This window comes from Ctenocephalides felis, unplaced genomic scaffold, assembly GCF_003426905.1.
Source record: "Ctenocephalides felis isolate EL2017-DRISC unplaced genomic scaffold, ASM342690v1 CF-g0.4_SCAFFOLD_03572, whole genome shotgun sequence".
Taxonomy (NCBI): domain Eukaryota; kingdom Metazoa; phylum Arthropoda; class Insecta; order Siphonaptera; family Pulicidae; genus Ctenocephalides; species Ctenocephalides felis.
The window spans coordinates 14310627-14337096 of record NW_020539726.1 but is presented as its reverse complement, the minus strand read 5'-3'; the positions used below and the strand labels follow the sequence as shown (position 1 = coordinate 14337096).

General features: G+C 29.1%; 1 protein-coding gene across 1 annotated transcript; it reads right to left on the bottom strand.

Moving 5' to 3' along the window:
• Positions 1-6632: 6632 nt before the first annotated feature.
• On the bottom strand, positions 6633-16224 carry LOC113387658 (protein krueppel-like). The gene is made up of 2 exons (XM_026625016.1): positions 16089-16224; positions 6633-7875 (listed from the first exon to the last, which is right to left on the bottom strand). Exon 2 carries the CDS (start codon positions 7802-7804, stop codon positions 6713-6715), a length of 1092 nt encoding a protein of 363 aa, XP_026480801.1. The 5' UTR covers positions 7805-7875; positions 16089-16224; the 3' UTR covers positions 6633-6712.
• Positions 16225-26470: the final 10246 nt, after the last annotated feature.

Below are 26470 nucleotides of genomic sequence, written 5' to 3'. Positions count from 1 at the left end.
CATGCGAAGGTCTTATTAATGCACTGGATTTTGGACTGAACTAGTTCTACTCGTTGATTAGTCAGAAGACAATTTTTTTTAGAATTCAAATATTACTTTTATATTTTTCTAATTTATTGTTTGATTGTATTATGTATATATATTTTTTTATGAGAATTGGAATCTGACTTACCGGACGTACATAGAAAAATGTTAGAAAACTTAGATAGAAAACTCAAAATAGAAAAATTAGATTGCACCAATATTTTTAGATACTATATCCTTGTATGTTGTATAATAATAATAAATGGTTGTCTGCCAGAAGGCAGGTCCATGGTGTAAGAGCCACCACAAACAATTGATTTCCTTACTCTTCATCCCATTACCACTATTCTTTCTCTCCTTTTTTATTTCATGTATTTTTCTTTTCAAATTTCCGTTTCCATGCTTCTTGATCATGTGCTTCGGCTTTCAGTTCCCTGTATTTTCTCCTCTCGCGTAAGTCGTCAATCGTCTGCATTCTTCTTCGTCCTATTCCTTTTGTTCCTTCTATTTACCCTCGACGACGTCATGCAGGAGGCACTTTTTTGCAAAAGAGGTCCGTCCAGTTTCCTTTTCTTTTCAGAATTGTGCTCAGTAGAGTCCTTTCTTCGCCCACTCATTTTTTCTTCATTTGTTACTTTGTCTGTCCACTGTATTTGTATGGTGATGAATTTCTTGTACTGAAAATTGAATATAATGCTAATTAATGAATTTCTTATAGCATTCAATAATAATGATAAAACCCATCGCTGATTAATACTCCCAAGTTATCCATTGCGCAAAAATAATGAGTAAACAAATCAATAACTAGTGGTTTATGGCATCATGCCTTAAGACAAATTGCTGGAACTTCTTGTACCAAAAATTTATTTTTTTAAAAAAGATTAAAGTTTTTTTAACTTTGAACAAATTAGAGTTTTGAAATATTTTTAATTTTTGACATTTACTGCATAAAGACTAAATATTGAAGGTAAGAGCCATACAAAACCCATAAAAATACATATTATTGAAAATATTTGATAATTAGATGTGCATATGTGTAATGATTATTTTTCGCCAAATAGCATTTTTTCACTTCTTTTACTAGATCTTGGAAGCCGCTAGATTTGCTTTCCCAAAATCTTAACTTAATCAGTTCTTCATCTTGTCAATATAAGTAAAATGTTTTTTGAATTATTAAAATCTAATGCTCCGTTCTCTTAAAAACTGAGTTAAAGTTTTTGGCACTTTTTGCGCCGTATCTTCGAAACGGTTAGACCTACCTTAGCCAATAACTAATCAACACGTCTCCTCATCAATAGAAATCGAATGTTTTTTTGAATCATTGAAATCGGTTGAACGATGTGTTCGATTCGTCGACGAAAATTTGTAACCGTACACCCATACACACACATACATCCATTTTTTCTATGCCAAGATGTTCAGAAACATCTGAAACGTAAAGATATATAAAAAAATCATTTTCGATTTGTTTGCGATTACTATAACTTACCCTACGGGAAGTTAAATATTATACTGTACACTCGTTTTAAATAATTAAGTGCTCAAGGTTCAATTAAATAAGCTCAAACTTAACTTATAATAAATACTTAGTATAGAATAAAAAATACAGATTAAAAAAGGGCAATTTTAAATAATCCTTCAAGAATTGATATAAATTTATTTAAAGGATTTCCTTGTTTTCTTAATGAAATTGATTATTTTCTCATTTACAAAACGAACTTTATTTTACGTCCTAAAAAAAAAGATGAAAACGGGGGTGGAAATGGTATGTAAAATTTTAAAAAGGGGTGATTGCGAGATGCTTTCAGTATCTTCAGTAAATTGCATACTCCCTTACAAAAAAAATCCAAAAAAAAATTCTACACAACCTATTCATATAAGAATAATTTGACTGTTCTTCTACATCCCTTTTGAGATAATTTTTGTTGAAGTTTTCTTTCATTATTTTACTATTCAGATATAAATTTTTACATAATTATTAAATTAGTTTTTTTACATTTATATTTAAAATTTTATAATTAAAACAAACAAATATGCATTAAATTAATCTTTTTAATTCGGAGTTACGTATATAAATATTAGATAAGTATGAAAGCAGCTGAAGCTAAATTTTTTACTTATTATGTCATAATTATGAATTTCGGTGCTTTTTAAAAATTGGTATACTGTATTAAAGGTGTTAATAATAAATAATAAATACCATCAGATTTGTCTTCAAAAGCAAGTCAACAAATCATCTTTTATTCGATCGTAGAAAGATATTCCGAAGGACTATTTCATACGTAAATGGTGTTGCGGCAGAGTGAGGCGTTTACTTACAGGCATTAGCATTTTCAAAAGGACATCATTTCTACAATTTTAACAGTTTTGCTTCTGAAAATTTATTTTGTATTAATTCAACGTGAGATATGTTATATGATAGCAGCATCATATAAAAATGGTTAAGTAATTAAATTAATAAAAAATATCATTTCATTTTCGGTTAATTGCATTCACATGTCATTACTTATACATAGTTATTGGGTTTTGTGATAAGAGATTTGGCCTTGCAATTCAAGCTTCCAGGTTACATGCCCACCTCGGACAGCCTGATATCAAGAAGATAGTGTCATTGCTTTTCCCGCACCAGAATTAAATATGCGAGCAAAAAAAAGTAATAATCAATAAATATTATATAATCGTTTTAAATATTTTCAAAGACAAAATTAATATTACTATATTATTAACTATAACTACTATATTATTATAACTATATTTATTCGTTCATATAATATGCAGTGACAATCTTATCGCACAAAACACTTGAAAATATTTACATACATATTTGGCGAAGCCGGATGAATCCATCTGAGGATATATTTCTTGCGAGTAAAATAACGCATGTGAAATGCATACATTTTTAAATTGAATTGTAAATTTAAAATTTATGTTTATATATATATATATATATATATATATATATATTAGAAAATTTTGAAAAAAAAATCAGAAAATTTTGAAATTTGTGTGAACCATATAAGTTAACTTTAAAAAGTCAAATACTTGGTACGGAACCCCAAAAAATTGTAACAAAATTAGTCCACATGTTTAAAATCTTTTTAAGATATCTGATAGTTGGATGTGCATATTTCTAATGATCATTTTTTACCGCCAAATATCATTTTTTTTACCTTTTTCTCTGTATATCCGAAACCGCTAGATCTGTCTTACCAAAAATTTCACCACTTTTTCATTTCATTAATACAAGTAAAATATTTTTTGAATCCTTGAATTTGTCGACGAAAATTTGTATCCAAATATACACACACATTCATTCATTTTTTCTAAAGTATGCAAAAATGTTCAGAAAACTTTGAAACAGAAAGATGTGCAAAAAATTTTATTTTCGGGAAGTTAATTAGTAAACAAGTGGAAGCTTTAGTACTAAAATAACACCCAAACAAAAATATTCATAAGAAAACAACTTTCTTAATTTGTATTTTTTTAATAATAAAAATAGTGTTGACAATAACATTACATATATAGATAAATCAAATATTACATGAATATACATTTCAAATTTCATGTTTGATTCCATATCAATATAACAGCGAATGTAATTTAACACTGGGAATACATGAAGGAATTAAACACCATTTTAATATCAACTTGTTATTGATCGCAGAACGCCCAAAGTTTTAATTTTAAATAGAGAATTGGCATACTGCAGTTAACATTTTTAGGGACATTTTAAAGTTAAAAAGGTTATTTTTCTTTCTGTTTTGCCTATATTGTTAATTATAAACCCCGTAAATCTGTCGAAAAAACGTGCTGAGCTTTAGGACCTATTATATGTTTAGAAACATAAACATATTACAATAAACTGAATTATATTTTTGGTCATCAATTAGTGTTTAAGAGTAAACAAATTAATATATCTAATTTTATGTTTTATAGACTATACTCTGTAACATTTTCACCATGTTTCGTATTAGCTAAGTCAATTGTACTTTGTATGAACTTTTGTTTTAAAATTGAATGCTAATAATATAACTCCATTTTGCTACATAATGATTCATAATAAATACTATATTCAAATCAGTCTTGTGGTTTACTTGTATTTCGTTGGAATTCACTTCACAACTCTGTTTTTCAATATTGAGGTAGATTATTTCAGATTATGGAATTATTACAATTTTAAGTTATTATGATGTTTGTACATTTAGTTAAAAACTTGAAGAATTGTATGTTTTTAAATCCTAATTCATTGTTCAAACGAGAAAAAATATAACACCATAACAAAATCTTATAAAAAATTATCACTGCATTAAAAAAATATTATTTTATCATTTGACTGCGACGTAATTAAAAAAATAATACATCAATAAGTTTTTAATAAATATAAATATTTCCAGTTAATTAGCAATCGGTTTTACATATAATATTTATTTTATCTCATGAGATTGTCGACTATAACAACAAGTAAAAAAATCCAAAAATAAATATAATAAATTTGATCATATAAATTTTTATTTTTTATCTAAAAAGCAGTCAAATGATTAAATATTACGAATTAAATATTCACTTATAACGGCGATTTTTTTGAAAAATTATTGTAACATTATTTATGTAACAACATCTAAATATTTATATAATGCTTCCATAGATACACCCATTTTACACATAGATTTTAAATTTGTTTTACATTGAAAATATAATTAAATTTTACGTTTTGTAAATATTTTAGTTTCATTTGCGAGGTAATCGTTTTTTGAGGTTTAAATGAAGTTCTTACAGATTGATAACATTTATCTAAAATAAATGAAAGCTCCATGTTTGATAGTTTTATCAATGTTTTCCTTCATTTTCTATTATATTTTTATAAATTTACCTTCTAAAACTATGATTTTTCTAACTCGAATATTTCAATCTTTGTTATATTACGTTAAATTTTAATTTATAATCTATTATATTATCTATAATTAGTAAATTCGTTTTATATCGTAAATTCTACTATGATATATTATTTATTTGAAAATATTCCGTAATATCAACACAAATTGTAACATAATAATGTCTTTAATAAAAAAAAGATAGAAAAAATTATTAATCTTAAAAATAAAGAACTTTCAAACATAGATTAGACTTTTTTTAAATAATTTATACAAAAACTGTTAAAAATAATAAAATTAATGATAAAATTTAAAAATTTAAAGAATGTTCTTTACTATGTAGTGTGTAAGTATTGGATCTCAAGTGTTCACGTTTTAAAAAGATTGTTACCAAGAACATGTAGTGCATGCAAAATCTATGTTTTAGAAAAGACGGAAGCGAATTTGCATGTTTGCAAATGCCAGAAAAAGGACACGAAATAAAACCATAAATAAATTGCAAACGGGTACACGAACGGTTCTGCCAAGGACAATACGACCGTACCTAAAAGGCAATATCTTCTTTGAAAGCAATAAAAATATAGAAACTGCTCCAATTTGGTTAAAACTTTCAAAAACTATTTCTTTGCTTCGCAAATATTTTTACTGGCGGAATTGTCATTGATTTTGCAGACAATTGTGCCAAAAGACGACTTTACGGGCAGGTACAGGATTTCTAGTTTCTGTTCGTTTGAATGATTTTGTGTGACCTTCTATATAGTAATTTGTTTAAAAAAAAATTAGCATTTTGCAAAAGTATGTGCAAGCTCTGCGCAAAAGTTTAATGGTTGGCAAACAAATATATACTATTACTATTATAAAGTTCTCTTTTTGTGTATAAATGATGCTGTCGAACAATTATGAATATTCAAAAGGTATATGAGAAATAAAATTTTCACCCTTGGTCATACATAACCCTCGCTAATCCTTGTGATAGTTTTCAAAAATACGTGAAAAAATACATATTCACGGAACCCCTAATTTTGCATTTATTTTACATATGGCCTTTGTTACGCAAGAGATACTGGACCCTCAAAACGAAGGGTGTATGTTTAATTCCCGTTTTGCGTATAAAAATGTATTTTATCAAATTTTTATCCATTGTCCGAGTTCGTTTGATATAAAATAAATAATAGAAAACTACTACGTCATGGCTCATTGTGTGATTTCAAGCAGTTAATGAGAAAAAATATAAAAATATTGAACTGAAATGATCATATTGCAAGTTGCATAATAAATATAAATTAGTTCAAATAATAATTTGTAATTCATACATTCATAAAAACTGAAAGAAAAACATAATAAACTACAAAATCAATCAAACAATAAAGTAAAAACAAAATAAATTAATAAAAATATATAATTTTATTCACCGGTAATAAAAAATCTTGGTTTACATAAATTCTATCCTTTAAACGATACAAACAATTTGCATAATAAATGACTATAATTCATATGACTAGGCGAAGCGAACCAGCGTGATTTATAAATTATTTACAATATATACAATTAAGAACATGAGGTAGATCAGAGTTGAGGTACAAAACGGTGGCCCGCTCCGCCTGATTTTTTAAACTATATCGAGGAACTTCCATAGCAAAAGAAATAACATTATAACTGTACACATAATATTAATAATAATAATAATAATAATAATAATTCATTCGTATCAATTAATTACAACATAATAGTCCCTGATTTTTCATATCTATACATATAATTATATCTATACATTCATATACATTTATTCTTTGTTCTTAAATAATTAACCTTACAACTCAGCGGTGTTCCATGTGTCGCCTGAGCTTAGCTTGGCGCTGCTGGAGATACAAAGCGGCGGCGTCGTCCAGGTCTTCGGGGTCACTCATACTGACGGGAGATAGGCTGGAGTCAGGAGCGCTGCTCAGGGAGTGGTTCCTTGCACCCACTGATAAATCTTCTGGTTCTGTTTGTTCTGGTTCCGAACATGCCGTTACTAGTAAAGGAGCCAAAGGTTTCGTGATTGGTGGTGGTCGAACAACTCTTCTGACATCAACAGATTTTCTTGCGCCTTTTAACGGTCTATCAGCAACTTCAGCCGCATGGGTCAAAGCATGCGCTTTCAGTTGGTTGGAATCCGCAAACTTCGCTTGGCATAATTCACAGCCATAAGGGCGTTCTTTGGTATGCACTAAGATGTGTCTTCGTAAATTAGCCACTTGAACGAATTGTCTTTCGCAGTATGAACAATGGTATGGCTTCTCACCCGTATGAAGACGCATATGCGTCTTCAAATGATGGTCTCTGGTGAATCTCTTCCCGCATTCTGTGCAAGAAAACGGTTTCTCACCTGTATGTGTTCGTTCATGATTTTGAAGCACGTGTTTATAGCCGAAAGATCGTGAGCAAACCTTACATGTGAAAGTTTTATCACGAGACGGATCCTTTGTCAAAGTTGGCGCTGTATCAGGTGATGATCCAGAGGTAGGTGGAGATAAAGGAGGTGTTTCTGCCAAAACTGTTCGTGGTTGCGCTTTGCGTTTTAAAGTCTTCTTATCTAGCCTCACATACTCGTTATTGTTATCATTGTTGTTATTATTATTATTGAGATTCAGCATATTCTTCTTTCCTGATTTGATTGGTGTCTGTGGCTGTGGTGGTGGCGATGTATTATGGGCAGTAGGCCACCCTCCGAATAATGTGTGATGAGCAAATAAGCTGCTCACCGGCAGACCTGCTGCCATTAGGGCTGCAGCCGTATGGTTCGCAGCTAAGAGTTGACCAGGAGTCAGCAGAGACATCGGTGGCGATGGGACTCCGGGGTAAGGCCCGCAAGGGTATGAAGGTGTAGTATTCATTCCTGAATTTGAATTATTGTTGTTCAAGCTCATAGGCGGACTGTGAGACGATGGGCGATCTTCAGGATCGAGTTTTAAGGACGCCAAAGCTCGCACGCTTATACCTAAAAAGAAAAAGAAAAACATAAGTAAATGATAAAAAAAATCGTTAAATATAATTTATTAAATTGATAAATAGGTTAATTAATCAATAAGTTACATTCGTAAATGAAATAAAATAAGTAAGACCTAAACAATAGTCAGTAGTAAAAATGTTAAAAAAATCATACAAACATTTTACGTACGACAAAGTCCCATGGGCTACTAAAATTCATTCAAATGACTATTCATCGGCCGTGTGTACAAACATAACGTGATTTCTGCAATTTATGTTTGTCATCCGAGGATAATGCGACACAATAAAATTCAGTGAAATAAGTAAAAGTATAAACACGATTCAAGATGCGTGCTCGAAAACCTCTATTGTTCGCGCCAACGTCTTTCAGCTTCAACGATTTTCAATCGATCGATCGTCTTCAGATGAATCCGAAAAATTTTATAGTTTTCTCCAATAATGCAAACGTGTTGTTTTTTTATTCAGATGTTTTCCTATCTGGATGTTTCTATAGTAGGTGAGCGGAAGATACAACACTGTCAATTCTTCAAAAAATTTATACAATAAGAAAACGATTCGCTTGTGTCACAAACACGCGCGTCATTTTATATTTATACGGTTGTCTTTTGATTGATGTACATTTTTCATGGGTGACAGAATTTTGGAATCGTTAAACAATGTTATAAAGTGAACATCTATTATAATCATTATTGAATATTTCAAAACTTTTAAATAATAATTAAAAATTAATTAATATCTCAGGTAGAAACATGTGAAAATTCCTAATGAATTGGAGATAATACCAAAGTGTTAATGACTGAAATTACCTTTAAATATGTGAATTTATCTTGAATTTATCAATACATTAGGGAAAACTGTTAGGTTTTTAACAACTACTGCTCCAGATGGCTAATAACAAAAAATATTAATTAGAAGGAGTTCATAGCAAAGTGTCAGCAACAGAGTCTATATTTAGATATGTTATCGAAGTGTCTAACACTTCATTGACGTATCCGTTTTGAAATCGAAGAGAAAAAATGTTAAATGAGAGCGAAACGATCCTATGCGACGGCAGCTGGTGATTCCCAACCTATTTCAACTAGTTAGATAAAGAAATTATAGTCAATAGCAATGTCATTAATTAATTCAATATTTCACCACAAAGAAATGAAAAATTAAGAAGCTAAAGTATAGTAAAACTGTATATAATCACAGCAAAAAGTTTTAGGAACTAGTGCATTTAAGTAAAAAAAAGAAAGTTGTCTTCAATCAATAGAATTCTCTGAAACTTTCTAAACTGACTTAGTTTTTGCGACCTAAAATTTGCACATGTTCATATTTTTTGCCTGTGCAATATTTTGTTTGTCACTGACAAAAATGTATATCCTTGCCTCCTGCTTTTCGCTGCATATGGTAGCACATGAATCGTTAACAAAAATATTTATACGTCATAAGAATATATCACAATCAAATCTTTCATACATTTATATAAATTTACAGATTAATGTTTGACATAGCATATTTGTGTCTGACATGCTTGAATGTGTGATCACATGTTTTTGAGAAGGTTTCGTGCTAAAAGGCAATACGGACGGCGACATTGAGCCGAGCCAGCGGCAGCACAAGAGTAATGGATAAAGATACCCATCTCCAAAAACGTTAACATTAGTTAAAAATGACTTGGAATTCTCTAAAAACAAGGTGGTTTTAATTTCGAATTACACTAATGACCCTTTAAGATTACATGCCTCACTAATGGGGAATTAGAATAGAGCAAAAAAGTAAATGAAAATGTAGGTAAAAATAGCACAAAATAGCAAATTGATAAGGGAGAACTTGTAAAAATATAGATTTTTACTTTATAGCATTTATTTTCATTGTTTCTTTCATAAATCACATGAATGCTATTGCAATCAAATTTTAAAGTCAATTATTTCAATTTTCAAAATAATTCAAATTATTTTGAATTTAATTTTATATATCCTTACGTTTTTGTAATTATTATACCTGTAAAGGCAATACCTAACTGATTTTTCATGTAGTTTCGCATCTTCTTATCTTTTGCCGTACAATTAGCTTTGGCAAACACATTGCATAAAATAGAAGCGTAATACTTGACGTGGATGCTATAGCATTCATATTATATATTATACAACAATTAAAATATTATAAACTGACTACCTTTATAAACGGTGTTTAATCTAATTTCGGATATCACAACAAATTTGAAGATAAAAGGAAAGGACTGACCATATTTGTATCTTGCTGAAACTTTTATTTTCCTCGAACGTGTAAAGAAAGAATCTACATTTTTGTTTTGCAATTCTGAAAAATATATATACATAAAGCTTTAACCAAAATAAAAAGCATAAACTTTCTTTTTAAATATAATCGGCAAAAATAAAATTGTACATAAATAGTTAAAGAAAAATGGTAATAATAAATATGTAATAAATTTTAAAACGGTGAACATTCGCATAGTTAATTTAATTTAGATCAATTTTCAGGACAACAAAATACTTACAGCTAGTAATTTAATGAATTAATGAGTATTTCAAGTCCTAATGATTATCAATTATAATTATAATATTGATAAATTTAGTGGATGAATATATCAATTACAAATGACCACAAAAAAAAGCTTGACAATCTCTTCATTCGACGCCCGAGTCGATCTCTGGGATCTGTCCGACGGCCGTGGGGGGATTCCGCTAAGAAAGCAGAAGGCGCTGAGAAAGTGGGGGACAGCCTATCGATTGCCAGCGTCGTTACGAAGGTTTTAATTGGGCGGAGAAGAAGAAAAACCCACTCTCCAAATATTGAACGGGCGGCGGATGGTCGTTCGGACTGGGGAAAAACCATGGGCCACTTGATGAGCTCCCAAATAGGGATAGGAAAGAAATATTCATCGGTGTAATCGACATAGAAACATTGTAATTGAACGATTATAGATGAATTTTTTTGACTAACATGATGATTTACAAACTTCAATTGGAATAAATATTATTCATCTAACTTTCTAAAGAATTTCTCATCCCTATACTACCCCTAGAACTTTGGACACATATAAAATACACACGGCTTCTCGCATTGCGCACCCTGCTACGCTAATTACTAATTAGTGTTTCATTACGCCCATGTAGGTATTTATTATGTATGTTATATATGTGGCCCTACGTAATTTTAGGTTTTTTGTTGTTGCGATATATATAGACTGAGCTGCAATTAATATCAAAATATGTAATAGATCCATCAATTCATTGTGAATTATTAATTTTGAAAATCATTATTTGATATATAAAATACAAAGAACGTAATTCAATTAGCATGATACTGTAAGAAAAGCTATGTATGAAAATGTATCGTTTCTGTGATTATAAAAATATTATAATATTTCCGTTCGTGATTTTCAATTGTAAGTAATCCCGTAAATTATCATATTAAATATTGCATGATGCAGTGTTTAGTCCTATATTAATTTTTTCTTTTTATTTCAATATTTTGTGATAAACATCATTTTATTAGTACATTTAGAACCGCAGCTTTGTATTCCATCTACGTTACTTTATCCCGAATCGTCTAGAAAATTTTATATCATTTACAAATGTGTTTTTAAGATGCCAAATAGACCGTTCACTTCCTCATCCAAAAAATATTAAGCAAAAAAATTAAGAAGTCGGAGTTAACTAAGAAACTATAAATTCCATAAATGAAACAGATGCATTTATTATACCGGAAACAGTGTCACCATATGCATGCACACCATACATTGACGAATAACTGATTCACATTTACTTGAATAACGGAAAATATTGATATCAACAAAATATATTTTTTTAAATATTATATTAATATTAAGCAGAATTTCTGTCAAAATTGCCTCATCGTGTTTATTCTTACTCTAATTTTGCTATATTTTCTAATGCGAAAGATCTAGTGCAATATAAGATTTTGTATAGGTAATTATTTAAAATTCTAATTTAATCTAATTGAAATCTAATTCTAATGACTGAGAATATGGAATTACTACTAATACCACCTAATAGTAAGCGAAACACTATATTTTAAATAAAAGCTTGTTTTTGAACCGATTATAATATTGAATGCCTGTTTATGGTAATTTTATTATTCCAAATTGTATATCAGATATAAATTGATAATTGATATTTTTTTATTATAATTTTATTTGATCATCTATCTACAAGAGATATAAAATCAATTGCATGGCTTAGAATTGAACAAAGTAAGAAAAAGCTAAAATCTGCAACCAGTGATGCAGTTCTTTACAGTATGATATATGGATAATTGATAAATTGAAAAATAATTTGTCTAATTGATAATTAGAAAAAGTAGATTATTTTCAATAGTAAGAAATGTCAATTATGATATGATCTAGTGGCCTGTAATCTTAATCTTCTAAATTCGCATTTACCGCATTTCCATTAATATTATGCATATATTAAACCGCAATCTGCCCCATAAGGTGTTCGCGGAAAACCTACATGTATACATATGGCGCGCCGCGGTTTCACAAAGAATTTTCACACGCGCACGAACACATGTGCACGCATGTTACGTGCGAGAAAACCACGTGTTTCATATGCAAATCCATGCGCAAGGTTCAAATCGGACAAATTCAAATTGTAAACAATCAATGCACCAAGATAGAAGATAGTGAATTATATAGTAAATGTTTTCAAAACAAATCCGAAGGAATCTTGAAGGAAGCTTTCAGAATAATTATTTGATTCGAGATAAAAAATGAGTTTGGATGTAAAATTGTCAGTTAGTATTTTTGGAAATTTGGTTTTATATTCTGGTTAGTAGTGAAACATATTTTCAACGTCTCAAAGATTACGTTACATTTATTCAAACGTTTTATGATTACGATAATATACATATAAGACTGAATAATATTTGTATCTGTTAAGATTATTATTTCAATATTTTGTAATTTTATTTTGTTAATATTCTGTTTATTATTTACATTTATATTTTTGTATTTATGTTTAATTATTTGTTTTTTATATACTCAACAATTTTGTATTATAAAACTTGAATAAAGTTTTGATTGACAAAAAAAAAAAAAAAAATATTTGTATCTGAATGATGTTACATATATTAACGTGAATTTAAATAAATATACGTATAAAAATCTTTGATGTAATTATATTAATGCATCGGAATTTATCAATTTTATAAATTTTTAAAATTGTAAAAAATATTGTAATTAAAAATTATAATGAAGATATTGTCTTTCAAGTTAAGTATAAGGTTATTATAATTGAACTTCTAATACAAATTGTGCAACAATAAGTTGAACAATTTTTTAATATAATTACATCAAATAATGAAAATTATTGAAGAGATGTATGTATCAATTACCTCGAGCTGTTTGTTCCTGTAGCAATGACAATGCCATCGGATAAATCTTGCTTTTCAAAGAAAATTCTGTCTTGAAAAAATCGCAATCGCTTCCGATTACAACAAATCAACACGATAACACATAACCAATTTGAATAAAATAATAGAAATTATTTTATAAAAGTCTCTGTCTTATTGATGAAAACTGTCCTTTTTCACAAGTTCACAAGATTACGATACAAAACATGAATATGAAGCGTGGTAGTATATTTTAGGCACGTCCATACACTTCACCGTACGGTAGCGAACTGATTCTAAAGTTGTCTGAGCCGAGGGTGGGCCGATTCTCGATTCAGGGTTTCTAGTGGAACGCGCAGGGGTGAAGGGCGAAGGGTGAGAGAGAAAGAAGAAAATTTTGGAACGCGGAATATACATTTCATCCCCACTGTTGGCGATGCGAGCGGCCTATAGCGTTTCGTATAAGCCCTGCACTGGCCTTACTCTTCTAGCTCGGAGCCCTTCTCCCATCGCGGTCATCTCGTTTGTCCTGGTCGCACTAATGGACATCATCGTTCCCCTATCCTCGCTTTTTACGCAGACGGAGTCACTTTTATTTTTCACTTCTAGTTTTTTACCATCTTCAAGTAAAGAGCCTTAGAGCCTACCTACGATCCCGGATACGCGCAAACACTTTACAGAATCCTCGATTCTTAGATATCGAGAACAACGTCTTTTCGTGATTGTTACCGGAATTTTAATTTCTTTTGAGTAACTGCAAGTTTAGCATGATTTAGACTCTAGACTAGAGTTATCCATTAAATAAACCAAGTAAGACAATAAAGGAAATATAATTAGATATACATTCAATGAGCTATTTGTAGAAATTTTTGCTGTTTGAGAATCAAAACAAATTTTTTGAAAAAATTAAATAAGACAATTAAAACTCTTACAATTATTCGAGACGATATCAAATTGTTACCGAAATTTTAATTTCATTTATGTAACTGCGAATTTAACATGATCTAGACTTTAGAGTTATCCATTGAATAACCCAAGTAAGACAATAAAGGAAATATAATTAGATATACATTCAATGAGCTATTTGTAGAAATTTTTGCTTTTTGAGAATCAAAACAAATTTTTTGAAAAAATTAAATAAAACAATCAAAACTCTTACAATTAATCGTGACGAGATCAAATTTAATCGATTCGTATTCAATACAATCTTAACATTATTTATCTTTTTTGAGTTAAAATGAGAAGAAATGGTGTAGTAATGTTATTGAGAATTATTTTAATTATTATTAGTTAATCAGTAATATTTCAATTTACATTTTACTGAAGATGATATAAAATAATTTGTCGAAATAATAGATTTTAAAATTTTTTACTATTTTTATTTGATGTATTGCCTAGAAATAAGTTCTTATAAACGAACAAAATTTGTGAAAAAAAAACAAATATACGAGTCAAATCTCCTAGGCAATACATCAAATAAAAATAGTAGAATTTTTTAAAATCGAAATAATAGATTTTAAGAATTTCTAGTATTTTTATTTCATGTATTACCTAGAAGATTTTGACTCATATATTTAGTTTTTTTCACAAACTTCGTGCGTTTATAAGAACCTGTTTTCTGCATAAATATTATCTTGTATCATATCAATGTTGTAATAACAAATATGAAACTTTATTCAGAGATTCAGATATTCAGTTAAAACTTTACTCGGAAAAATAATTTATATGTACAGGGTAAATATTTCAGCGGGACTTGTGAATAATTATTTTAAAAATGAATAATAATAATAATCTATATTTGTAATTATTGGAATTTGAATACTAAACTGTATTTAAATATAGCTTGTGCCTTTCTTGGATTCAGGCCAATTTGCAATAGTAATCGCTGATGAAGTGTGTAGTTTTATCGAAAATATTCTTAAAATAAAATTTCGCAGATTTTTTTAATTTTCTGTAGAGTTATAATAATTGCAAAAAAATTGAAATTGAAAATTTTTGAACATCTTGCATGGTCTTTGCATAGCTAAATAGATTAATTGATACTGCACTTTTAGCTATGATGGAACCCCAGTAAAAATATATGAAAAAATCCAAATATCTTATTTAGACATGTTCAAAAAAAAACTCTTAAAATTTCGCATTTTTAATTTTTTTTAACATGTCTAAATATTTCATTCAAACTTTCTCATATATTTTTGCAGATATTTCAATATTCCTAATAGTGCAACATTTATTTATCTATATATGCAAAATTTAATCAAATAACAGTTAAACTAAATAATAAATTAAAATAAATAAATTTGCATGTCATGTATTGAATTCGTAGTGTATTTCGAAAGAAATATCTAATGTTCACCTTATGCTATTTTGCCTTCAAACATATTTTTGAAAAAGTATCGAGGATGAGAATAATACATTGGATGCTGTAATATCAAGTAAATAATCATAAAATTGAAGACATTCAGAAAAATTAACATATTTCTTTAATAAAACCCAAATCCGATTTTTAATATATAAATATTGTAATTACTTTCAGTTTTGGATAACAAATGATAAGCAAAGTAAAAAAATGATAAGAATGAATGTAAATTTTAGTTAAAAAATATCGCCGTTGTTTAAAAATTATTTTTTTTATACAAAATCAGTTCAAATCTCTTGGACGCTATAAATCATATAGAATGTAACTAAAAATAAGTTCGTGTTAAATACCAATAAATTATTTCAAGGAGTGGAATTAGACCATAATCAAGTATTTGTAACTTCATATTTCTTATTGTTTAGTATAGTGGTAATCAATTATTTTTCAAGTTGTACACGCCAATCATAAATGTTTCCTCTTACCTTTGCTAATTGAAAGATTTCTTACAAGTGCGCCAGTAAATGAATTTCATAATAAGAAATTCTATTTAATTTTATATTGAACAAGACCGATCGCCTCCGGACTGAACACATACACATGCACATGCACTGGTACTATTTCAAAATGCTCAACAAAAATATCGTACAAATAACATTATCAACAATTTGAACTGACCACAGTTTGTACAACCGAACAAAGAAATGTAAACAGTCGCACGGTTTCAAGTCCTGTTCGACTGACATTGACATGACTATTTCGATTGAAGTTGATAACAAAATTTATAAGTAATAATGAATTTTGTGTTTGCCTTTAAGCCAAACACGGTTGAGATAATATCTAGTTTTACTTGATTTTTTTAAACGCTGATTTTAGGGTAATTATAAAAGTCAAATGGTTTTTTCAAATGCATTTGTAAAGTACTTAAGTTAAAATAATTATAAGATTGAAATATTGTTTTGCAAAGACAGGTAACAATATTATGGGAAGTGAACAGGTATGCTTTTTCAGCATATTATAAGTCATTTGAAATATTTATATGTAGTTATATATAACTCTTCGGGTTTCAAACTAGAAATCCAAAATAACATACAAATTTTATCCAATATATAATACATTTTTGTAGAAAAAATTACAATTTGCTTTTATATAACAAAAACATTTGTTCAGTAATTATTATGTCTCATTTGCAGAAAAGGAAAAAAGGGTAATCTTTTTTTAAAAGAAAAAGGCAAGATTTAATTTCTTCTGAATTTTTTAAAGTTGTTTAAAATTAAATTTATAGAGGCATAGTTAAATTTAAATTTGAACAAAAACAAGAACAAATGATATGATTAATACAAAAGAAATAATTAAGAACATTGATGTGAAATAGTAAAGTCGTTGTAGAAACAAAAATTTTGTTAGAACTCAATTAGATGCACTGTCTAATTGTAATAGGTAATATATATATATATATATATATATATATATATATATATATATATATATATATATATATATATATATATATATATATATATATATATATATATTTCATATATTTTAACCAATTTCTAGATACATAAATATACACTATAGCTTCTAATAAAATTGCATAAAATATTTGAAATTATAAAAAGTTTTTCACATGTTTGATGTATCTTACTTATAAATTTGTTTAAAATGCAAGTTATGAATTATGTGAATTATTTTTTGTAATCTAGTTTTATGTTTATTCATTTTGCTATATAAATATATGTAATTCTTAGCTTGAAATCAACATTTGGTTCGTAAGACAATTTCAGCATCAATACTTAATTTATGAACAAAAGATATATAAATCTAATCTCAATTGGATGCAGAAAGAATAAAACTCTTTATAGCAGAAATGTTACTTAGATTTGTAATGACTTAGATTTTTTGCCTTGATTTCACAAACAATTTAAAATTTTCCATAAATAAATTTTGCGGTTTGTAAAAGAATTTTTGTGTTATTTTTGCTAGATTCAAAAATTTCATTGGCATATTAGTAAAAAACTAATGACATATTGAATAGTAATATATGAATATACGTATATCTTTAAGATTAATATAACTTGAAAATAACACAAACTTATCATTAGATCAATTTGTACTTGTTTAAATTTATTATGAATTATATAATTCACTTCATTAAAAAGATATGGAAAATCATATCCATAGAATTAATTAACTTTTCTTAGGGTAAGTTATAGTAGGTAATTGCAAAAAAACGAAAACGAAAATTTTTATATATCTTTACGTTTGAGAAGTTTTTGAACATTTTGGCATACCTTAGAAAAAATTGATGTATGTGTGTGTATGTGTGTGCGGATACAATTTTTTGTCGACGATTTTGCGAACATGGATCAACCGATTTGAATTATTCAAAGAACATTCGATTCCTACTCTACTTCTCTCAAAGGCAGGTCCAGCCGTTTCGAAGATACGGAACAAAAAGTGCCAAAAATGGTATTTCAGTTTTTGAGATAACGGAGCGTCCGATTTAAATAATTTAACAAACATTTTACTTGTATTGACGAAATAAACTGGTGAATTTTTTGTGAAAACGGGTTCAGCGTCTTCGGAGATCCCATATTATCAGTTATTTTATAAAGATTTGTTGTACAATAATAAGTACAAATTTTGTACGAGTCGTCTAATTTACACTTTAGACGACTATGCGGCGCTTCCGCGCTTTGATATTTAAAAAAATATCAAACTACAAAAACAAACAATTTTATCATAGAAGTCAATTTTTTTTTCAAAAATTTCAAAAGTTCTCAAAAAACTAATTTTTTCAGAGTTTTGAAATTTAGTTTTTGGTACGAGAAGTTCCAGCAATTAGCATTAAGGCACGATGCCATGCACAACTAGTTAAAAATTATAATACGTGTCATATTAAAATATTATTCTGTGAATTAGAACAACAAAATTCTGATTTTTCTGATTCTGAAATTTCCTCGTCAGTCGTTGTTTTGCTCAAAACCCTTTGAATTACATGCACACGTGCTCTAGAAATTTTGTAAAAATGCTAAAATACGATTCTTGGTTAAAAAAACGTAAAAATCGTAGAGGAGGAAGCTTTGTGTCACCTGCTTGGTGCTCGAACGTAACAAAATAAAACTGTATGTGTATCGTAAATAAAAAACAAGGCGTGTGCGCGTGCTAGAACTTACCATTACAATTATAACAAATATTTTGGGGAAGAAATATATATATATATATATATATATATATCATGTGTGTGTGTTTTATATATGAGTATATATTGTTCGAATAACGGGGTCCCCTATTTTCACTTTTGATCAGCGAACGCGCCCGTACTATTCGGCAATAAAAAACGAGACTCTTAAAAAACGCATAGCAGTGTGTTTTTTATTTTATCCCCGTGCCTGCGCTCAGAGCACCCGGAATTAGTACCGCGGAGTGCTTCCAAGCGAACTGGGTGAATTATTTTTTCTTTTTTTTCGTCTTTTACCTGCGCCACGTCGGAACGCGTGCCGCGGATTCATTATACATGCATTTGCTTGAGACACGGGTTGGAGATGATCAGGAGACAGTGGGCGCCAACCTGTGATAAAGGATTTTGATTGGAAATGATGTTTTGTAATTTGTTGTTGCTAGTTTTTTATAAAGGTTTTAATGTTATATTTAAATGTTTTTTTAATATTATTTAATTAAAAAAATAATATATGCAATTTTTTATATATCATTTGAGGATACTCCATGATGCAATGGCCAAGTTCTCAGACTCGTTTAGACGGTGTCGTGAGTTCGAATCTCACACTGGACAACATGACATCGGGCAGCAGCGATGTCTATTTTTACTTGACAATGTAAATTAAATGTAAATTAGAAATATGTTTCCTATTGAAAATAGCAATAACGGACACTGCTGTGTGAAATGGCAATGGAAAATCTCTCACAATTCTTTTTTGAATCAAGTTAGGGTTTAACCCAGCTCACGGACCTACTTTAGAGCAGTACTACTCATTATTGCGGTTGTGCCTAAAATTATCTTTGCGGCTTGTAAAAAATATTTCAAGCTGAATAGATTGTGAATTATAACACCTTTTTTTATTATTTAAGAACGATCAGATTTACGTGTTCTATGAGCTGTATTTACTATCACGTACACAATAAATTTGCAATATTCACGAGAAGGCCAATCTGGGCTATTTATATTTGATATGTATTTTGTATAGTTTGGCCTATATGTATTGCACTTGAATTTTTTTTTGAAATATATAACTTCAAGTAGAAATTTGATATCATACTGCATGATATCAAGCTGGTCCAGTTTGGGATCGAAGCAATTATTACATATATCGTTACTAATCTTCAAAATCACCTTTTGACTTTTTACAGTTTGGAAAGTTATATTTCAAGTAAGGATTAAGTGATTAAATTTATTTTATAGGTAAGGTTAGGAGCGACTGTACTTGATTTAGAGGTCTCGGGTTCGATCTCCACTTCGAGCAGCCTGTAGTCAGACAGCAGTGACAAGGATTTTTACTTGGTAATATAGATAGCAATACGTTTCCAAGTGAAAATAGCCTTTAATCCGCACCAATTAAAAATGTCAGCATTATTAGATAAATTTTTATAAAAAAAATCATCAAATATGGATGGATTAACCATTGGGTTATCATCTAAGAATACAAAGTTTCAGCTCAACAGCTTATAGGAGTTAAGGTTCTGATTGCTGTTAAAAAAAAATAGAAAAAAAAAACATAGTATGTATGTAATACAGTATGTATTACATACTGATTACTTAATACTTTTCGTTAACACTGACAATTATTTTATTGACACTGCAATGCTGAGGAAAGGCTATTTTTACATGGAAACATATTGCTATCTATATTACCAAATGAAAACCGATGTTACTACTTGACATCAGACTGTTCGAGGCGAGTATCAAACCTAGAACTTCTGATTTAAAGTTTCACGTCACTAGGGAACCTAAATTTAGATTAAAAAAATGATAGTTTATTATCACTAGTTGTCAAATCTTATCAAAAGGTTTTTTGTAAATCTAATTGATTATTAACTGGGTGCGCTAATCTATAAATTTTGTAATTATTAACACTAATTAACTTGATCAAATTTTATCAACTAAATGTAAACATTTTATATCATTTTTTTAAATGTTACTGAATTAAAAAATCGCACTTAAAGTGTGTTGATAACCTAAAAAAACAGAATTCAGAAAAAATAAAGTTTCAGAAAAAAAATTTAGAAAAAGTAAAAAAAAAGCCAAGAGATATACAGTTAATACTATCTTAAAGCAAAAAATTAAAATAAAATTAATATTTTTATTTTGGAATATCATTACATCAAGATCATACAAAGTTATTAGTGGTACTAACGCAATGAAGTTTTAAAAACATGTCAACACGTTTCGTAATTGAGAAGTAATAAATATTTTTTTTTTATATTTTTTATCAAATGGTTTGACACCTCTGCACGATGAAGGGTGCTTAACTCGCGCGAGCGAACTCACGTCGGAAGTCGCGGATGCATTTAGAAAATGATCAATTAAACAGTTGCGCGAGAGCAGCCTTTCAGATGTTAATACTAGAGATATTAATTCTAATGATCGTATACGAAGTTTCCTCAATGATTAATAGTGTTTTATATGTTCAACATTTTTTTACATGTCGAATTTAAGGAAAACATCGCCAGCTCTTTGAATATATTTAGATTTTGTTTATCGATTTGGACAGGTTAATTCATTTGTTATATCTTTCATTTATTTTGTCCGGTTTGTGAACACGTGTTCTATTCAAATGATTGTTTGAATTTGGGAAAAATATGAACATATTTATGCGTTCACAATTGATCAAATGTTTGAAATAATTCATAATGAATAAGCAAAATGGTTTTCAGTTGTTTCATGTCCAAAATGTTGAAAAGAGATTTCTTGGTCAGTTTTGATATATATGATGTTTGTTTATCTTTTAAATGAAAAAAATTGTGTTTAAGATTTTCGCGGAAAAACTTGTCTATTCTGAATCATAATGTATTGTATGAATGTATTTTGGATCTATTTTTTGCAAAGATAAAATAGATATTTGCAACATTTTTAAGACACATGCTTTATTTAATCATTAATATCTTTAACGTTTTAAGCATTCTTAACATTTTGGCATAAAAAATTGATGTATGCTTATGATTTTTTTTTGTATAACAAAGGAAATGCATTCACGCATAACATACTAGGTATTTTGTCTGGGTATATCGGGCTCCATACCCAGACAAAAGACTCGATCTTTTGGCTCATATGGAAACCGCCGTGATTGTAATGCTTTATTAACATGTTTTATTTTAACCTTGTAAAATTACTTCAACATAATTGTAGCAAATGTCTAGTATAATAAGAAATGAATGCAACTATGACAATAAATAGGAAAATGATAATTTCGTCAAAACATGCAATATAGATAATTCGGTGATGTACGGACACACATCACTAATGTGTAACTGCGTTAACAATGCATTTCTCATAAATGAAACATTTAATAAACTTTCTAATTTATTAACTAACATATAATAATTATTACTATCGAACATTGTTGATTAGCAAATATGTATAAGTTTTGTATTTTACACTTGGTAAAACTTATCATGAAATATCTGTTTTAACCCTCTAAAAGCCCACGGAACTTTCAGGTCACATTCCCTAGTTTTCGATGTTTTACTAAATAATTTCTTTCAAACATAGCCTGCTGTTACTTGAAAGTCCTATATATCATTTATACAAAAAATTGGTTTAAACCAAATTTATTATTTATTATTTGCATGCCTAGGTTTATAATTACTGATTTTTTTGTTTCCCTATGTAAAACAAAAAGACGGCCCATGGAGGGTTAGTCACAATTTTTTTTTTTTACTTCTCGCAATAAATCGCAAAAAAATCGAAAATGAAAATTTTTATTCATCTTCATGTTTCAGAGGTTTCTGAACATTTCGGCATACCATAGAAAAGAAATGGATCTATGTGTGTGTGTGTGTGTGTGTGTATGTACGAGGTCTGTTCAAAAAGTACCCGGAATTACTAATAATTAAATTTCGCGGGTCTGGAGTGTCTGATTGTCAAATTTTTTTTTTTATTGTGTTGGTATACATGCCCCTAAAGTATGATGAAATTTTCAGCTATATTCACTGTTTACTTTGTCTGTGGTAGTCGCTAAGGTTCGACGTGTTTTTCTGAGCTCGGCGATTTTTACAATGGAAGAATTGAAAAGTCAAAGAATTTGTATTAAATTTTGCGTAAAAAATGAAATAAAGTGTTGCAAAGTGCAAAAATTCACCAGATATGGCTCCGTGTGACTTTTTCCTATTCCCAAAGTTGAAGAGACCCATGAAAGGACGGCGGTTTTCCTCGATTGAAGAAAATCGCTGAGAGTGCTCAAGGACATATCAAAAAGTGAATATCAAGGGTGCTTCGAAAATTGGAAAAAACGCTGGCATAAGTGTATTATATCTGGGGGGGACTACTTTGAAGGGGACCACATTAATGTAGACGAATAAATAAATATTTTTTTGAAAAAACGAAAATTCCGGGTACTTTTTGAACAGACCTCGTATGTGCTGATACAAATTTTTGTCGAAGATTTCGAGAACACGGATCACCGATCTAAATCATTAAAAAATTTTCGGTTTCTATTGATAAGAAGACGTACTGATTAGTTTTTGGTAAAGGCAGATCTAGCCGTTTCGAAGATACGGAGCAAAAAGTATCAAAAATGGTATTTCCGTTTTTGAGAGAACGGAACGTCCGATTTTATTGATTCAAAAAAACATTTTACTTGTTACAAACATGAAATGAATAACTTGTGAAATTTTTGAGAAGGGCTTCGAGGAGATCCAATAAAAAAAAAAGTAAAAAATAATGCCTGTTGACGGTCAAATATGATCATTAGACTTATGTACATCATATTATCAGATATTTCATAAAGATTGTAATAATAAGTTCAAATTGTGTGTAAATTTACATGGGTTCCGTACCAATGTTCACATGTTAGACTACGACGCGGCACTTACGCGCTTCGATATTCTGACTCTTAAACTGCTATGCAGATCGATTGCTTTAGACAAAGTTCAAAATTTTCAAGAAAGTCAAATTTTTACAAAAAGTTTGAAAAATTATAGTTTTTCTGTGCGGAAAGTTCCAGCAATTTGCCTCAAGGCACGATGCCATGCACCACTAGTTAAATCTTCAACCAATAAAGTAATAATAGTGCGAATACGTGCAATGTTCTTTTAAAAGTAATTTCCAAACTTTCATATATTTTATAGAAAATTATCAATATTGTTATTTTTCTATTGACATACCGAAGAGTGTAGCCCGCCTATCTCTAAAAGCCTGTCATTTCTATTATTTTCGCTCAAAAAATAATCTCCCTGTCCTCCGTTAATATATAAAAAACGTCCCTTATAGGCACGTTCTGTGTAAATGAAATAGAGCGGATAATAATGTACATCATACACAATAACATATCAACTGAATTATTATGAAAGAGTAGCGATTATCTCGAAACGATGGTTCGTGGTACATGTTACCCTTCCGCGGTGTTTGATTTATCTCCGTTGACAACGATTCAAGGTAATTCAATTTGCGGTTTATGTTTCGTTGATATTTTTATTTATCTGTTTGAACACGCTCTGTGGAGCAAACCAAAATATTGATTTTTGATACATCTATATTTTTTATATTCAGGTATTTTCAACCATCATAATATAACGACTTTTTGGAGTCGACAAAATTCTAAGTATGCAAGTTTTGGTAATAAGAGTTTGAAGTGCTGTGATAAAGGACCGGTTTTGTTATAACTATTATTTATTTTTACTTAAAATATACGTTTTAGTGTTGCTGCTTTAAATTAAAAAAAAGATCATTATTAACAATAAATATTTAATTTAATGATTATATCAAATATCGATATTGATTATCAAATATTGATATCAACCATTGGGTTTTATTGCTATAAGAGTTCCTTCACCTAGTAAAGGAGAAGTATCATCACAACTGCTTCTATGCTCTACAAGTCTGAACAAAAACTGTTCTCACAGTAATTGTAACTAGTTGGTATTGGTATTTTGCGTTGAGGCAAGTTACATGAACTGCCCGATATGTGTAAATAATCGACTTAATCAATAAAAAATAATTTAATTTATGAGTGATTGAAAGTATTCCTAGTGGATTTATTACACATAATTGAAAACGAACGAATACGTTAACTCGGAGTATTTTCAAAAATCAATAATTTTTATAATTGAACCAGTTTTCGGTGGACTTTATTGGTTTAGCATGTTCATTAAGACCAGCTACTCCATTCTTATACCAATTAAATTTACTCATCGTCAAAAAACACGTCAAAAAACTACTCATTTTCTGAAGCTTTGATGATTTTTTAAAATTAAGCTACTTGTCGTAAGGCCGTAATATTTCAGTAAGTTCTATAAGACCATGGTACATAGCCAAAAAAAAGTTCCATAAAAATCGTCTTAAATTTTTTTTCAACAGTTAATTACAAGAAAACTCAGTAGATTTCCACCTAAAGCTAATCAGTATCATTCCCAACTAATATCTTTCGAACAGTTTTTGATTTTTGAAAATCGATTTGGTAGTATGAGCTTAAATGTGGACGAAAAGTTCAACACTTTTTTCCAAATTACAAAGAAACGGCTCGGCACAAAACTGACAAACGATAATTGATTATGAATGCATAAGGCACAGATATGAAGACATACATTTTTAAAGATGATTATCGATATTAAAAAAATATTGCAGTATATTAAATATTTGTTAGTTTCAAAAGTAAATGGTTAATTTAAGTATATATCAGAAAAATAATTGTTTTCGCGATTTTATAAATTGAATGAATAATAATAATATTTGATATAAACATTTTTGGTGATTTATTGCGATTGATAAAATTGATTCTGAAATTTAAAATATTATATCATATTACTCCAAAATAATTTTAATAACTAAATCAAAAGCAGAGAAACATTTTTGTTCAACCATTACATAAAACTACTATTTTTATAATACAAACATCGGCATAATTGTGTGATCTCACCGTTAATTTATATTTATAAAAGTCTTCAAGATTCTTGTCGAGATAATTCGCGCAAGTTTACAAATGCCATTATAACATTCATATCTGACATATTAATTTAATATTCACTTCTAATACCCAATCATTTTGTTTGGTCTGTCATCACCGGAATTGCCGATTTTGATTACTAAATAATACTTCTGGCGGACGTTACGAACTCACCATTACTCACTAGAATATTTCGTTCGGTACAAATTATCTGCTATCTTGATCAAAGTTAATAATATACAAGCAAGGTCTTCGTAGTTTACCTTTCCCCCAACACCGTAGGGCGAATTATCGAACTAACTGCTCAACGTAAAAAGGTATATAGAAATACAATTATATGGAATATATACAAATATTTCATGCTTATGTCTTCAGAAGATTCAGAATTAATACGTAATCGGCATGTCAGTCATATGTGACTAACGCTGAGGAGCACTACATGGACCATATCAGACATATTTGTCTGACATACGCAATTTTGTAGAGGGCAAGCCATTCACAAATGTCCGATGCAATGATACATTTGCAGTATGTTTCGAAAGATTGGCCTATTAGTAATAAAACCTAAAAATGTTCAAACTAGTGGTGTATGGCATCATGCTCAAGGCAAATTGCTGGAACTTCCCGTTATTATTTTTTTCAAAAAAGATTTTTTTTACTGAAAAAAAAAGATTTTTGAGTAAAATTGACTTTTGGAAAAAATGTTTTTTTTATTTTGAAATATTTAGAAATTGTCGACAAAAATT